The sequence below is a fragment of the Phycodurus eques genome, chromosome 10, assembly GCF_024500275.1.
Source record: "Phycodurus eques isolate BA_2022a chromosome 10, UOR_Pequ_1.1, whole genome shotgun sequence".
Classification (NCBI taxonomy): domain Eukaryota; kingdom Metazoa; phylum Chordata; class Actinopteri; order Syngnathiformes; family Syngnathidae; genus Phycodurus; species Phycodurus eques.
The window spans coordinates 2546837-2564190 of record NC_084534.1 but is presented as its reverse complement, the minus strand read 5'-3'; the positions used below and the strand labels follow the sequence as shown (position 1 = coordinate 2564190).

At 41.4% G+C, this 17354-nt stretch overlaps 1 protein-coding gene across 8 annotated transcripts in view; it reads right to left on the bottom strand.

Moving 5' to 3' along the window:
• usp48 (ubiquitin specific peptidase 48) overlaps positions 1–17354 on the bottom strand; it is a 97740-nt gene that overhangs the window by 31821 nt on the left and 48565 nt on the right. For 5 of the 8 annotated variants that reach the window (XM_061689198.1, XM_061689200.1, XM_061689197.1 and 2 more), the window contains 6 exons: positions 13110–13252; positions 7773–7847; positions 7549–7673; positions 6969–7094; positions 6823–6884; positions 4508–4618 (listed from right to left, as the gene is read on the bottom strand). In XM_061689198.1, coding sequence (XP_061545182.1) covers positions 4508–4618; positions 6823–6884; positions 6969–7094; positions 7549–7673; positions 7773–7847; positions 13110–13252 — 642 coding nt within the window. Of the gene's footprint in view, positions 1–3058; positions 3313–4507; positions 4619–6822; positions 6885–6968; positions 7095–7548; positions 7674–7772; positions 7848–13109; positions 13253–17354 lie in introns of those variants that run through there. The other 3 variants (XM_061689199.1, XM_061689196.1, XM_061689202.1) reach the window with 2 other exon arrangements.

Genomic DNA, 17354 nt, shown 5'->3' with positions numbered 1-17354 from the left:
CACTCCAAAACCTTCATTTTGTTTTTTTAAGCCATTCAAGAAATTGACTTGCTGGTGTCTTTTGGATCGTTATCCTGCTGCAGAACCCAAGTGTGCTTCAGCTTGAGGTCATAAACTGATGCTTAGGGTCATCTTGAAGGGGTTTCTGTTAAAGAGCAGAAATCATGGTTCCATCAATCACAGCAAGTTGGCCAGGTCGTGAAGGAGTAAATCAGACCAAGACCATCACACTACCATGACCATGTTTGACTGTTGGTATGATGTTCTTTTTCTGAAATGTGCTACAATTACACCAGATGTAACAAGACACACACCTTCCAGAGAGCTCAACTTTCATCTTGTCAGTCCATATAATATTCTTCCTAAAGTCTTGGGATTCATTCAGATTTATTTTATTTTTTTTGCAAAAGTAAGACAAGTCTTTATGTTCTTTTTGGTCAAGTAGTGGAACTCTGACATGGATGCGATTTTTGGTCAGTCTTTTCCTTCTTGTGTCATGAACACTGACCTTAACTGAGACAAGGGAGGTCCTCAGTTCCTTTGTGGCCTCCTAGATGAGTCATTGCTGTTCTCTTGGGGTAATCTTTGTAGGCCGGTCACTCCTGGGAAGGTTCACCACTGTTGCATGTTTTCTCCATGTGAGGATAATGGATCTCCCTATGGTTTGCTGGAATCCGAAAGCTTTAGAAATGGCTTTTGTTACCCTTTCCAGACTGATCGATGACAATTACTTTATTTCTGGGCTGTTCAGGAATTTGTTGCAGCTTTTTTTTTTTTTTTTTAGATCTTTTGTCTGACTTGATTTTGTCAGGACATTCTGTTTAAGTAATTTCTTGATTGAACAGGTCTGGAGGTAATCAGACTTAGGTGTGATCAGTGAAAATGAACCAGAAATTGTGATTTGCCACAATTAATTCATGATTTAACAAGGGGGGTAAATATGTTTTAACACAGGGCTAGGTAACTGAATAGTTTATTTTCCTGAATAAATTAAATCACCATTTAAAAACAGCATTTTAAGTTCTCTTGGGTAATATTTGTCTTATATTTACATTTGTTTGATAATAAACAAAGTGGGGAAACTACGAAGAAAATTTAGAGAATTTGAATTTGAGAAGGGGGCCAACACTTTTTCACACCACTGTACATGGACTGACAAGATGAAAGTTGAGCTTTCTGGACAGTGTGTGTCTCGTTATATCTGGCGTAAATGTAGCACAGCATTTCAGAAAAAGAATATCATACCAACAGTCAAACATGGTGGTGGTAGAGTAATGGTTTTGGGCTACTTTGCTCTTTCAGGACCTGGACAACTTTCTGTGATTGATAAAACCATGAATTCTGCTCTTTAACAGAAAACCCTGAAGGAGAATGTTCAGCCATCAGTTTGGGTCCTCAGGTCCAGACTGTCGTATAAAGACCGTCAGAAATTCTAGGTCAGTAAGAAGTGCAAAAGATCATTAAGAGAGGGAGCAGCTTTAAAGAAGCGTCGTTAGAGTTTTGCCCGACATCTGCTCAGGTTACGCTGTCGAGGCGTGGCCTAATTTAAGCGGGGCTAATGCTTCATAGGTGGCTGTTAGAACCTTGCCGAATCTTTCTCGATACCGGCTTAAGCAAGCTCCCGTCGCTGTTTACGGTCCACTGTGGGACAACAGGGAGCTTTAACCCTTTAAAACGGAGAGCCGGTCAGGACTCCCTTAGTACCTAAGGTGCCGGGAGCCTTGGGTCAGAGAGATTTGACACAATCCATATTTTGTTAAATCTCAATCAAAGGCCAGCATGCATGTTCCAGAGGGGACTCCCGAGAGGACTGTGACCCTCAAATTGTCTACAGTTCAGTGATTGTCAAAGTGTGATATGGGTGGTACCATTAGTGTTACGCCGGCGCCCTCTATTGGTATGTGACAATCCCTGAAATAAATGTTCAAAATGTAAACAATGTTAGTGGCTTAAAAGTTTTTTTCCTCCAGTACAGTATACTTGTTGACTACAGTTCAGATGTATATAACTTAAGTTCAAAACAGTTGCATTTAAGAATTTTGTGTCCAAATATTTATTTGTTTCCAAATATTTATTTAGCGACAATGTTTATTTAACTTTTGTGTTCAAAATATTTGCATTGAATTCATTACTTATATACATTTGACTATATTACAGTGGCTTACAATATTAAATACTTTTTGAGAAGGAAGCCTCTGCCTCGTTTTTGATGAACAGCAACTATGATGCTACTGTATTTTAATGTTGGTGTTACTTTGAGATCCAAGTATTTGTGGAGGTGGTACTTTGTGTGAAACATTTGAGAAGCACTCATCTACATCAGCCAATTCAACTCGGCCTCCTTCATTTAAAAGCAAGACAATGGTGAGTACTTTATACACTGTAGTGTCATGCTTGTTCCATGTACCTTGCATCTCTTCTAGGATCAGTAAAAGGGTGGAAAATCTCAATGAGAGAGCGTGAGTGAATGAGCCTTGTCTGTCAGTCTGTGCAAAACAACCAGTAAACAGAGAGAAAGAGAATAAGAAGCAACTCAGCGTGCAGGTGCTTGCCAGGGCTTTCATATATGGTTTGTTTTTACGCATCTTAACACGTACTGCGTCACAGTTTAGTTTTGTGATTGCAGCTCATCGTTTCAAGTTGCATTTCAGGTGTTTACTCATACCTTGACTTAGAGTCATGGCACGGAAAGTATTCAGACCCCCTTAATTTTTATTTATTTATTTTTTTTTATAGAGGAATTTACCAATTAATTCATTAAAAAAATCAGACAATGTGATTTTCTGGATTATTTTGTTTCACTTTGTCTCTCATAGGTGAGGTATACCCATGATGAAAATTACAGGCCTCATCTTTAAGTGGGAGAACAATTGGTGGCTCACTAAATACTTTTTTGCCCCACTGTAGTAGAAGCACCTTTTTGAGCTAATACAGCCATGAGTCTTTTTGTAAATGATTTTTCACACCTGGATTTGGGGATCCTCTGCCATTGCTCCTTGCAGATGCTCTCCAGTTCTGTCAGGTTGGGTGGTGAACGTTGGTGTACAGCCATTTTCAGGTCTCTCCAGAGATGCTCAATTGGGTTTAAGTCAGGGCTCTGGCTGGTTCATTCAAGAACAGCCACAGAGTTGTTCTGAAGCCACTCTTTCGTCATTTTAGCTGTGTGCTTAGGGTCATTGTCTTTTTGGAAGGTGAACCTTCGGCCCAGTCTGAGGTCCTGAGCACTCTGGGGAAGGTTTTTGTCCAGGATATCCCTGTACTTGGCCGCATTCATTTTTCCTTCGATTGCAACCAGTCGTCCTGTCCCTGCAGCTGAAAAACACCCCCACAGCATGAAGCTGCCACCACCATGCTTCACTGTTGGGACTGTATTAGACAGGTGAGGAGTAGTGCCTGGTTTTCTCCACACATACCGCTTAGAATTAAGGCCAAAAAGTTCTATCTTGGTCTCATCAAACCAGAGAATCTTATTTCTCATTGGACTCCAATGAAGGTGTAGAACCATCTCAAGGATGACCAGAAGAAATGGACAGCACCCGAGTTAAATATATGAGTGTCATAGCAAAGGGTCTTAACACTTATGGCTGTGATATTTCAGTTGTTTTTTTAATAACTGCAAAAATTTAAACAATTCAGTTTTCTTTCTGTCAATATAGGGTGCTGTGTGTACATTAATGAGGAAAAAATGAACTGAAATGATTTTATCAAATGGCTGCAATATAACAAAGAGTGAACAATTTAAGGGGGTCTGAATGATGGTCGTCCTTAATATATTCCTTTCGTCTTTGTTCCTATTTTTAGTTTTAGGTTTTTGAGGTTATTAACTAATGAATTATGGTCCAAAAGAGCCTCAAATTAAGAATTTTTTTATCACCAGGTTACATGAAATTTGTGTTGCCGGCTGGCTGGCTCCATACGGCGCGCATGAACTGGGCCAGTCTGTCCATGACTCCCGGGCCACTTTTTCCCCCCAGTCTGCCCCTGGCCATTACTTTTTCACAAAGGGCCAGGTAAATGAATAGTTTTTTTCCCTTAATAAATTAAATCACCATTTCAAAACAGCATTTTAAGTTTACGTGGGTTATATTTGTCTGATATTTATATTTATTTGATGATCTTCAATGTTAAAGTGGGGAAACTGCAAAAATATACAAATTTGAGAAGGGGGCCAATACTTTTTCACGGCACTGTACATCTGGTTTACTGTCAGGTGTGGGTAATTTTAATTCACTTCTCTCTCCTTTCTTCACAGTAGAAAAAGTTTGACTTGGCATTAAGAATTAATAGTAATATAGGAGGCCACGCTGTCCTTAGGATTTGCCTACATGCATTGCCGGCCATGCATGGAAAAGAAAATGTAAATCTTAATTGGAGGTCATGGAAGTGATTGTGCTCAATCTAAAAAAAATCCCTGCAGTTGTAAATGCACATTTAGCCTAAGCTGTTTGCTTGAGAACAAAGTGACGTCAAGGCCATACGTTAAGTCACTGAAATGAGCAACACTCACTGTTGTGCGTCTCCGTTGATCAGGGAGTCGTAGGTGAACATGAAGCCTCCATGTGGACAAACCAGAAGGCTGTTGCCCACATTGGACACTGGGGAGGATTTAGTGGGTCGCCTAAAAGAAAAAAAGAAAATGAAAAAAAAGAAAAAGAATGAGAGGGAAGGAAAGAAAGGAATGCAGGCAAGACAGCAAGCAAGAAAGGAAGGAAAGAGGTAGAAGCAAGAAAGGAAGGAAATATAGACAGATACTTTAATCATCCCATGAGGGAAATTAAAAACACAACAAAAATGGTCCAAACAGGTATTCCATATACAGTGGAACCTGTACGAATGGCCCGGTTTACGAATAATTAGGGTTACGGCCAAGATTTTCGGAGAAAAATGATCTCTAGTAGTAACGTATTATTTTTGGTTTGCAAACGGTCTTGGTATGGACGAACGGAAGGATCTATGTGCTTCTACTCGAGCTGCATGACGATCATTGACTCCATGCATAACGCATTGCTATTAGCTGAAAACTAGTCTGCTCCTCTGCGTAAGGCGGAAATCTGTTACACTTGCCTTCTCGGCGGACGTTCCGCCTCTGCATCCTTGATCATCCAATCACAAATCTAATAGCGTTTGTGATTGACGTGGTAAAAAAAAGTCGAGAAACCCCCCCCCCCCCCCCCTCCTTCAAAAAATACTATTTAAGCGTCTCGTTAAGACGTCAAAATTGCTCTCCACTCAGGTGTTTGCATGGCAGAAGTTCCGCCCACACACATTCAGCCAATCACAGATGGGACCACAGGTGGCTGCTGTGTTTAATTTATGAATGAACATGGATGTAGGTATCGAAGTCCATTCCCGCCAGTAAAAAAAAATAAAATATTTTTTTTAAACCAGGGTAGGAATCCCATTTCCGATAGTATCTATATAAATAAATAAAAAATACTAATAATTGCGGAGCCCATTCCCGCCAGTGTTTTTCTTTTCTTTTGTACTGGCAGAAGCCTGTTTTTGCAAGTGAATTTTTTAAATGTATTTATTATTTGTTTACTCCTACACGTGCCAAAGCAACAGCAGGAGGCGAGACATCAGGTGCAGGTGCATGCCATCTTTAATGTGGATAGGCTATCACATGTATAAAAACACACGTACATATGTATAAAAACATTTTTGTCATGTACAAATACATAAAACCTTTATAAAGTAAACGTTTCGATTTCCGGGGTGAGCAATAACGTTTACACATAGCCCATGTAACTCTAAGTTAATGTAACTTTCCTACATTTTGTCATGTACAAATACACAAAACCTTCAAAAAGTCAAACTTTTAGATTCCCGTGGGGAGCAAAAATAATTGGAAATGGGCTACTTCCAGTTTAAAAAAAAAAGAAAGTTCACTGGCGGAAACAGGCCCCGCCATTATGAGTAAAAATAACAAAAAAATGCTGGCAGAAATAGGCTTCCTGCCTAGTAAAAAAACAAAAATAATAATAATAAATATTGGTGGAAATGGTCTTCCAAAGGCAGGTGTGATATTGTTGCGCGTCACTTTTCCACAAAAACGTAAACAAAGGGCTAACAAAAAAAACAGAATGAGGAAATGTTTGTTGTTGCTTGTTGTTCTATATGAGACTCACAAAACGTGGAAGTGCTCGCTGGTGATTGTGTGAGTGAGGCAATCGAAACATTTATAAACTAAATCAAATGAGAGCAGAGCAATCAAACTTAAATGGCAATATGATGTCCCAGTTTCAGATTTTATTTCTGAACACTGAACATAAAAACTTTCCCTGAATCCGTTTATTGTGCCAAAGGCAATCAATCAAATTGGAAAAGAAACAGACAAAAAGAAAAAAGACCTGCATCAGAATTTCCCCAAGTGTTTATGGAAGAACACTTCTTCAATGAGGAGCTGGAGTCCTCCTCCTCTTTCCCATCCTCAGTTAGTTAATGAGTAATAAACTGTTATGTTTATTGGTGTTTTATTTATGATAATAGTGTTTTTTAACTTATACAGTATATTGCACTATATTTATTTTGAGCCAGACACTGAAAAAAAAGCTAATTATAAATTAATTATGGGGCTCGATTATTTGCATTTTCATTGATTTCAATGTGAAACATTACCTCGGTTTAAGAATATTTCAGGTTACAAACGGGGTCACGGAACGAATGAAGTTCATAACCCGAGGTTTTGTACAACATCCGAAAGACTCAACCTTAATACAGTTTCCACCGACAATTGTTACAAGTACACTAAAAGTAAATAATATATATGAATGTAGATTAACACAGAATACCTATGTTTGTTTTGCAACTAGAAAAACATACCTGATAAATTTTCGCCACTCATCCACAAAAAACAGAGGAACAACATAAAGTATGTCTGTGTCCTGGAGAGACAAAGCAGAAAAGATTTATTAATCAAGTCCAGCACATTAAAATTCCAGTGCTTGATGTTCTAACTTGTTACTTACTACCTGAGGCCACTTGGTGAGGGTTGGTCGGTTCTTCTCATGAAAGAGGTTGAGTAGCTGGTTCTTCTGGTCCAGAGCCATCATCTTACTCACAGCCTCATTGTCCTTTTCTTCCTGTTCCAGTGTCTGGACACACAGGGATGAAATGTTTGGATTCTGCTTCACTCTCTCCACTATAAGGCGGTTCCACCCAGACCTATGTGACAAGTGTACTGTATCACCCAATCACTTATTTTGGTGTTTTACGACTTCATGACACGAAAGGTGATAACAAATGATAGGTGTCAGAAGTGTAGGTTATTCATTACCATGGAGGCGATGATAAATGAATTTTTTTTTTTTTTTTTTTTTCTGAATTTCCCCCCTCCCCACCAATATCCGGAACAATTGGTGTTAGGGCCGTAACGAGTCAGGATGTTCCGTAACATTTGGCAGCTTTGCTTTCCAGTTATTTCCTCTAATCAATACATGGGGGGGGGGGAAAGGTATATATTCAAAAGGAACCGAAAATGAAAATGAAGGGCAGTTAAAAAAAAAAAAAAAAGTAAGTGATCAGAAAATATCAGTCGTGTCCACTTACCAGACACTGTGGACAGGGACTTTGGTCTTGGGTAAATTCTTGGGCTTTGGGGAAGTATGTTCTAAGCTTGGTCCAAACTTCAGAAGAGACCAGTTTACGTTCAGTGTCCAGAATACTCAGACCTCCTGATGCGGCAACAACCATTGCCATACATTAACCCATGACACACAAAAGTAACCTGCGAGTTTGTACATGTGGAGATTGTACAAGTTATGTGAACGTACCATGACTGCAGACAATGTCCTCATTGAACATCTTCATGTCCTCCTCGTTTCCCTCTGAGAGCTCAGGGCCGCCATCTATAAGTAAACAATTACTCAATTCACGTTAAAACTCATAGGCTAAATTGAATACAGCGACACCACACTGATTCTTAACGTCACTGTATCTGTGCCAAAAGTTTTCCACATTTCATGCTGGAGTCATCCGTCGCCATATCGCAGTTTATTTGTTGCGGTCTCACTACTTCCTCAGGAAACTAAACCAAGCCCAGCTCACCCAGAGTTGATAAACTTCAGATCAACTATGGAGAGCCTCTGACCTACTGTTGTATGAGTTGGTTTAGTAGCAGCAGAGCGGATGACTAAATGTGTACTACCTACCGACAGACACACCTACACTGGCCTATTACTGCAGAAAGCCAGTTAAATCCTTAATATTTTCTGATCAAAAATCTGTGCAATACCAGAGTCTAAATAATCGCACCTCCATAACATAGTATGAACTTTCTCACAAATGTGAATGACTTAATGTTCTGTATGACCTCTTCCTGTGTGTCTTTTTGATAATTGTGTACTTATATTTTTACCTCAATGCTGCAAACAATGAGATGCCCATTGATTTTAACCTGAATCTCACAAGCTTTAAAATATATACAATCAAATATCAGAGGGTTCTGGAACATAACACCCCATGAAAAATGTGGGACTAGTGCATATATTAGTCAGACATGCAAACCCCCAAGGCATAAAAAAGATGACCTAAAAAAAACAAAAAACATTGTAGGATGCCCCCGACTCCCGCAGAGAATTTTTGGGATTTTAACATAAATTAAGCAATCTGGAAGACTCTGAAGAGTACAACAAGGAAAGTAAATAAATAGTTCATGCAGATAAACTTACTTACTCTACTCAAGTACCGTCATTTCTCGTGTATAATGCGCATTTCCCCCCCCCCCAAACAATTGTGAAAAGTCAATACTGCGCATTATACATAGGTATAGGAGAAAATGAAAATGACTTTCACATTTTATAAATGTATGCCACCAACTAGAGGTTATGAAAAAGCTGTACACTTTGATTCCAATATGCCACCACCCCCTAGAGGTTATGAAAAGGTTGTACACAAAGGTTGTACACATTCTCGTATGCCACCTAGAGGTTATGAAAAAGGTGTAGCTTACACTTTCATTCCAATATGACAGGGCTACATATGACTGCATACATGTACAATTGTGCTCATAAGTTTAAATACCCAGGCAGAATTTGTGAAATCAATATATATATTTAAATACAACTGACTGAACAACAACCAGCATTACTTTCTTTATGAAATGTTGACCGTTTAATTTGAATCACATTAAAATACAATTAAATGTGTTTTGCCTCGTCCTTCATGTTTTCTTTAAAGAATTGTACACATCTTACAAATTCTAGCTGGGTAATCAAATATGAGTACAACCGTGTGTTTCCTCATTTACTAAATAAAAGTAGGGCTGTGAATTTCAAAATAAGAGCAAGTAAATAAAAAGTATTGTGTGTACAAATTAAGTGCTTAACTTCAGAATAATTCTTGGAAAAAATTAAAAAAATACAGATAATACTTCATGTTTTCATCATATGGGTAGAAGCAAAATCATGCATTGTAAAAATGCATTATACATAGGGTTTTCCAGAATTTTGAGGTCAACTTTGGGAGTGCGTATTATACATAGGTGCGCATTATACACACGAAATTACGGTACATGCTGATGTACAAATTTAACATTCAAATAAAATTTGCCTCCTTTCTTTGCTTTTTTTGTTTTGGCCTCCAACTTGAGCCAGGCCCATCTCCGCCAGCTTCAAGTTGTGCCACATGAATACCATCCTCCTCTTTAAGCACTCTCATTCTGGAAAAGAATTGACTAAAATCATTGACTGTTTAACTTCATTTTTCACTATTACCAACTTCAAATTCTAATCTTAAATGCATCCTCCAGGATAATATTAAGTGCAATATTATTCTGTTTTTATTGTCGATTTCTGAATTTGAAGTTAGTTCATTCTGTGTTGTGACATAATCCCTAACATCGCTCCATCGCTTAATACATTTATCAGTAATATCTGTAAACTAATTAGATAATTGTAGCCATGTTTCCTAATTAATACAAGATGAAATAGCGGATCAACTCTTGTCGCCGATGTTACGTGTGCTTCGCGATTCCGCTGGGACCACAACCAGGACCACGACCCGCAGCACCTCAACGCGAAAATACAAAAGACCATTGCATCAAATACGACACTGGCTGAACTTATGAGCACAAATGTTACTTCAAGGTCAGAGGACAAAGATGTTAAAAAAATTATTGATAACTCTATAACCCCTTTACAAACCACATCTGCCATTTCAAAGTGATTATAACAGTTAAATCAATAAATATGATGCAGAATGCGCCTTCTGCTTTTTGCATCTAGCGCCTTCCGGTCTTCGGCTCTATCTGGCACTGTGACGTCACACGCGCCAAACAGCCTGTTCATTAGGCGTTGTGTGCTATTGCTCCATGCTGTTGTTCCCGTCCTTGTATATTTGTTGTCATATGATTTAGCGATGTCACAATGGTTTATTTTGTGGCATTTGGTTGTACAAAAGGTTCAGGCAGTGGAAAGAGTTTTGGCTTTCCAAGTGAAAAAGGAATACGTGACCAGTGGATAGGGAAAGTCAATCGACAGGGGAAGAAACGTGGTCAGCTATGGGTGCCTAGCAAGCATTCCAAACGCTGTGCTGATCACTTCGAATCGGCGTGCTTTGAGAAAGACTTAGCTGAAAGCACTGGCTAAAGAAGGAGAGGCTGAAACCAGCTGCGGTGCCAACTATTTTTTCTTCGGCCATCGGGACCTCAACCGCCAGCAACAGAACTAGATATCGCAGCCGCCATGGTGCCGCGGCGAAGCAGCGCAGACAAGAAGTGAGGATTTCCTTGTATATACCTACGACTCTATTATGGTTACTATGCAATGGGCAGTAGGAAAAAAAGACCCACGTAGTACTTTTCAGTAGTGTCGTCTGTACTTTTGCTTATATGACAAGCCAACAGACACGGCAAAGACTTTCTGTGCAGTGTGTTATAACGCTACTTGAGCGAGGGGCACACAATGGGCACACAATATATAGGAATACTGCATACTACGTAAAAGCTTGTGCGGTGTCACTGAAACTTATATGAATATATAATACATGTAGTCGTGCTAAAAAATCTTGACACCCCTGGGGTGCCATTATTTCAAGCCATGACTGTATAAAAAGACATGCTTTTGACATACCATCACATGGACCCAGTGGCCACTCTCTTTTTCTGTTATACAGCTGCTACTTGGCTGCTCGTCGTCGTCACGGTCAGATTCCGACCTCCTCATCGGCTCAAACATGTACTGTTTGACGATGCCGAGTTCAGTTGGGTACTCCTGTACGTCGAAATCCTCCTCCTCCTCATATTCCAACACGTTGCTCGCCATTGCATTGAGTGTAGCGCGCTGTGTTTGGCAATTGCAACGTCACTTCCGGTAGCTCTTGTGGTGGATAGATTAACCGCACCCCGGTGTCTTGAGCTTCGGGTATGTTCGGGTAGGGCTCAATATGTGTAACCTCATTTTTAGCTAAACTATCGCTGAAAACTTGCTGAAAGTTACGTGCATGTCTTACATAAGATACAAACAATGCAAATATGAATTTTAACTGACCCCATAACATTTTTGTCATCTGACCTTTAAACGTAAGTGTAGCAATAGAGGATATCCACTTCAGAGGTGGGTAGAGTAGCCAAATATTGTACTCAAGTAAGAGTACTGTTACTTGACAATAATGTGACTCAAGTAAAAATAAAAAGTAGTCCACAAAAAAATTACTTAAGAGTAAAAAGTACACAGTGCCAAGTACTGAGTAGAAAGTGAGTTAACTTCAGATTTTTTTAACCACAGCATGAATATTAATGAAAAAATAAATTACAAATTAAAATGTGAATGTGCAAATTCTGATGTTGCTGTGTGCGTGTATTTATGCACAGTCAAAACTACAACCGAACCGATCGATCTACGTTCCTACCCTCATCTATGGTCACGAGCTGTGGGTCGTGACCGAAAGAACAAGATCCCGGATACAAACGGCCGAATTGAGTTTCCTCCGCAGGGTATGCTCTCCCTTAGAGATACGGTGAGAACCTCGGTCATCCGGGAGGGGCTCAGAGTAGAGCCACTGAGCCTCCGCATTGAGAGGAGCCAGATGAGGTGGCTCGGGCATCTGATTAGGATGCCTCCCTAGTGAGGTGTTCCGGGCACGTCCCACCGGGAGGAGACCCCGGGGACGACCAAGGACACGCTGGAGAGACTATGTCTCTCGGCTGGCCTGGGAACGCCTCAGGTTCCCTTCGGAAGAACTGGAGGAAGTGGCTGGGGAGAAGGAAGTCTGCGTTTCCCTGCGGAGGCTGCTGCCCCCGTGACCTGACCTCGGATAAGCGGAGGAAAATGAATGAATGAATGAATAAGTGAGCTGAAATATCCACGTTTGTCCAGACAGTGCCAGACAAATACTACAATACATGAAAGCTGTTGTTTTTGTTCATCTAAATGTAAACGACTAGCGCGCCGTTGCCTTCATAGTAACGACGACCTTCCCAAAATGGTGGCCACTTAGGCACGACGATCAGCCGGGCTGGCTTATCTGGTGTCAATACTTATGCCCCGGGAGCCCAATAGAAGACGTTGTGTGCGGTCATGTGACTCTCTTGTGTCATTTGATTGGTGAACTAGACTTAAACGTCACTATTGGCACAAACAGCGCCCACCGGAAGGTGAAGTCGTAGTTTAACGCACAAAATAGTTGATAAATAAGCAATAATTGATAAATAAAAGTAGCGAGCGACATTTAGATCATTGTAACGGAGTAAAAGTGATGTTACTTCGTAACAGCCGAAGTGGCGGAAGTGTTTTTTCTGGTCTCGTCAACTCATGTGACTTAACCAAACCAGGTACCGAGCGCACAGGCGGAACCTCATGCCAATTAGTCCGCTGCGGAGTAATATTCACAATTACATCCGTGTGTGGATGTGTGGAATGGACCTAGCTGCCAGTGTTCAAGGAGTACGAAACCGTCTATGAAGAGAGCGATTGTGCCCCTCCCTCCCCCAGGAAAAACTCATCAGATCTATACGATTCACGTAAATGGCCTATTTTGAGTTAAAAATGGCGAATTTCGCCAAAAGGCGACTGCTTTGCATGTATGATTCGTGTAGTCAGTTGCATGGGGGATAAGTGGCTATTTCTGTTAGAGTTTAGTTAGAAAGAATAAATGCAATGCACTTTTCATACCTTGGCTGTTGTTGGCATGTGGTCCCTTCCCATTGCTCTGACCATTGCTCGGATTGCTTTCATGTTCATCCTTCTCCAATTGTTCCAAAGCCAACTGCTTCCAACTGCGCAGGGAGGTTTTGCCCACCCAGTAGCCTTCACCGCTGAAAGACACGCAGACAAACACACAGGGAACTATTATTAAAAACAATTCTAACTTTTAGTAGACGTGATCACCAAGATTATTTTTACTTTTCGTTCATGGTGCTGCATTTGGATTTTAATCACTGGAATGAAACAGAATACACAACATGGATGTAACACAAAAACAAAAATTTAAAGGACAACAAGAAAGAAAGATTGAAATAATAATTGTACTTAAATTAGAACTTAAAGTTGAACTGAACCAAATTGTGTTTTGTTTCTACAGACAAAATTGTTCGAATGTAAGTGGGGCCGCAACGAATACTCTGTTTTGAGTATTTCGAATTTAAAAAATAAAACTTCAAGGAATGTTCTCTGCCTCAGGGATCTGCTTATTTAACTCATTCACTGCTAGCTCTCCCAGTTTGATAAGTTTGATACTGTGTCTGTACTTACCGGAATTTCTCGTGTATAATTTTTTTTATCAAGGGTTTTCCAGAATTTTGAGGTCAAATTTGGGGGTGCGTATTATACATGGGTGCGCATTATCCACGAAAAATTACGGTATGTGTGTACGCCTTTAAGAGGGCGGGCGTGGGTGAGTAGTGTGACGTAAGTGTAAGGAAAAGTCAGTTTGGGATAAGACCAGTTGGTGTGAGTTGTGGCTGACAGCAGCTTATAAATTTGCGATTTTGTGTTGCCGCAACTTCAATAAAGAAACTAAAAGTGCATTGGTGACTCCCTTCCTCCTTTACCACTTCCGAGGGCATTACAATACTATATATACAGTAGCTGCCCGTTAATGGCAGGAAAGAGTCAATTATCAAGCTGAGACACATCTCACAGTGCCTAACAAGAACCCTTGAATATGTTACTTCACCTTATAGTCACGCACACTCTAGTTGGATATTATGGCCAGTGTACTATCATTGTGTCTGCAAGTGGCTACACACTTTGAGTCAAGTACTGTAGGTGGCAAAGTTTGTGAAAAAAAAATTAAGGTCATATTTTTGTTTCCTATCAATGTGTGTTCATTTTAATCTTCATTCAGTCGTTTTAGTTCAGTCTGGTCTAAACTAAGCCACGAAACTACTGTATTATGATGTCACATCCTAAAATGCAAGCTGCTCAAGTGAAGTTGCACAACGAGCTCCTTAACCCTTTGAAATGATGCCTTATCTTTCTTTTTTTTAAAACAAGAAATACGATGAAGAAAAAATGCTAAAAGTGAAATTTAGTGAGGATAAACGGTACGGAAAATCGATGAATGTGTTTTCTTGCCTTACTGGAAATATTTCCAGACAAGAAAATACAGTTTGCTGCTCAATGTAAGAATGTTCAGAAGAAAATATGCTGAGTTTAAATTGAAATTTAGTGAAGAAAATACAGTTTGCTGCTCAATGTGAATTTAAAGGGAAGATACTGTATTTTGCCAAGATGGCACCAACCTGTGTGGTTGCCTCGATTACGTGCTCTCTAGTATTTTCTATGTTTTTGTGTTTGTCGTTTGTCTTTGGAGACATTACGCGACTCACTTACACAAGGGAAGACTTGCTAAACATTAGGGAGTCTACCCTGGACTTTCTTTTGCCAACTTTCGCAAATCCGCTCAGCTTTTTCTCTGAGTTACTCACCGGAGGGGCGGCTGCGGTCAAAGCCGCATGGAGGCGAAGACAACGAAGGGGGAAGCGCGCCGGTATCCAAGTGAAGCTCCGTAAGCGAGGATACAGATGCCGTTCCCATCGATCCAGCTCGCGAATCTACATTCCCTACCCAACAAAATGGATGAGCTTCATCTTCTGACAAAGACCAGTAAAGACTTCGGGCGCTCCGCCGCCCTGTGCTTTACGGAGGCATGGCTTTGTGAACGCGTCCCGGATGGCGGCGTAATGCTTCCGGGCTTCCAACTAAACCGAGCTGATCGCATAACGGAGTTATCAGGGAAAACAAATGGTGGCGGGATACGCTTCTATATCAATGAAAAAGGGTGTACCGACGTCACGGAGCACATCACACACTGGAGCCCGGATTTGGAGTCGCTGTTTTTGAACTGTAAGCCATTCTACTCACCGCGTGAGTTCACATCTTTCATTCTCGGCCGTGTTTACATTACTCCTCAAGCTAACGCGAATGCCGCACTGCTAACGCTCGCTGAACAAGTAAACGAAATTATAAAAAAAAAACACCCAGACTTACCCTTCATTATTCTCGGGGACTTTAACAAAGCTAAACTCAACCACAAACTCCCTAAATACAAGCAGCACATCAACTGTCCTACCAGGGAAAAAACCATTTTAGACCACTGCTATACTACGCAAAATAATGCATCCCGTGCCATACCTCCCGCTGCTCTGGGCTCGTCTGATCACTGCTTAATTCACTTAATACCAACATACATGCAAAAACTTAAATGCACAAAGCCTACGGTGAAATCAGTGAAAAAGCAGACCAACGAGATACAACTTCAAACCTGTTTCGACTGCACAGACTGGAATGTCTAAGAAAATTCAGCTGGCAGCCTGGATGAATATACGGACACTGTTACATCCTATATCAGTTCCTGTGAAGAGGTGTGTGTACCAACAAAGTCATGTTGCACGTTCACTGACAGCAAGCCGCGGATCACTGAAAACCTTAAGCAACTTTGCCAGACTAAAGCGGACGCGTATCGAAGTGGGGATAGGCCCCTGTATAATCGCGCTAGAAACCAGGTGACTAAAGGAATTCACATTGCAAAGATAAATTCTGCAGGAAAGCTAGAAAAACAGTTTACCGCTAACGACTCTAAATCAGTCTGGCATGCATTATAATCACTAACCAATTACAAGCGACCAACCCTCAAGTTGAGAATAATAAAAGACTAGCCGACGACTAACTAGCCGACAACTTTAACACCTTCTACTGCAGATTTGAAGAGGACACTTTCAGACCCCACACCCATCACCGACCACCATTGCACCTCTGACTCACCTTCCTTCGTTGACCATACACAAATAGGAGGTGAGACGCATCTTCAAACAACAAAAGATCAACAAAGGCCCAGACCTTGTGTCCCCATCCTACCTCAAAGTCTGCGCGGACCAGCTCGCTCGGGTCTTCACACAGATCTACAATAGATCTCTGGAACTGTGCGAGGTACCATCTTGTTTCAAACGCTCCACCATCATCCAGTCCCCAAGAAACCTGCAATCTCGGGTCTGAATGAGTCTGTTGCCCTGACATCTGTAGTCATGAAGTCCTTTGAACGCCTTGTGCTGGACCACCTCAAGTGCGTCACAGGTCCCCTGCAGTGTGAACTACCGCGCAAACAGGTCTGCAGATGACGCAGTCAACATTGGACTGCACTTCATCCTAGAACACCTCGACGGCGCGGGGACCTATGCAAGGATCCTGTTCTTGGATTTCAGCTCTGCATTCAACACCATCATTCCCGAACTCCTCTCCTCTAAAATTCCCCAGCTCAGCGTCTCGCCTGCCATCTACCAGTGGATTTACAGCTTCCTGACGAGCAGGAGACAGCACGTGAGGCTGGGGGACATCACCTCATCTACATGCACCACCATCACTTGGGCGACCCAAGGTTGTCTCCTCTCTCCGCTGCTCTTCTCTCTCTACACGATCGCCTGCACCTCAACGCGCCCAGCTGTCAAACTCCTGAAGTTTGCAGACGACACCACAGTCATCGGCCTCAACAAAGACGGTGACGAGTCTGCGTATTGACAGGAAGTGGAGCGGCTGGAGCTGTGATGCGGCCGACACAACCTGGAGCTGAACACGCTCAAGACTGTAGAGATGATCGTGGACTTCAGGAGGCATCCTTTGCCACAGCTGCCCCTCACATGTCAACCGTCGAAACCTTCAAGTCCATGGGAATTACAGTCTCTCCAGAGAGTGGGAATTCAACATCAACTCCATCCTGAAAAAGGCCCAGCAGAGGATGTACTTCCTGCGACTTCTGAGGGAGCATGGCCTGCCACAGGAGCTGTTGAGGCAGTTTTACACAGCAGTCATCGAATCAGTCCTGTGTTCTTCCATCTCTGTCTGGTTTGGTGCTGCTACAAAAAAAGGACAATCTCCAATGGCAACGGACAATCAAAACTGCTTGTCGGTACCCCCCTACCC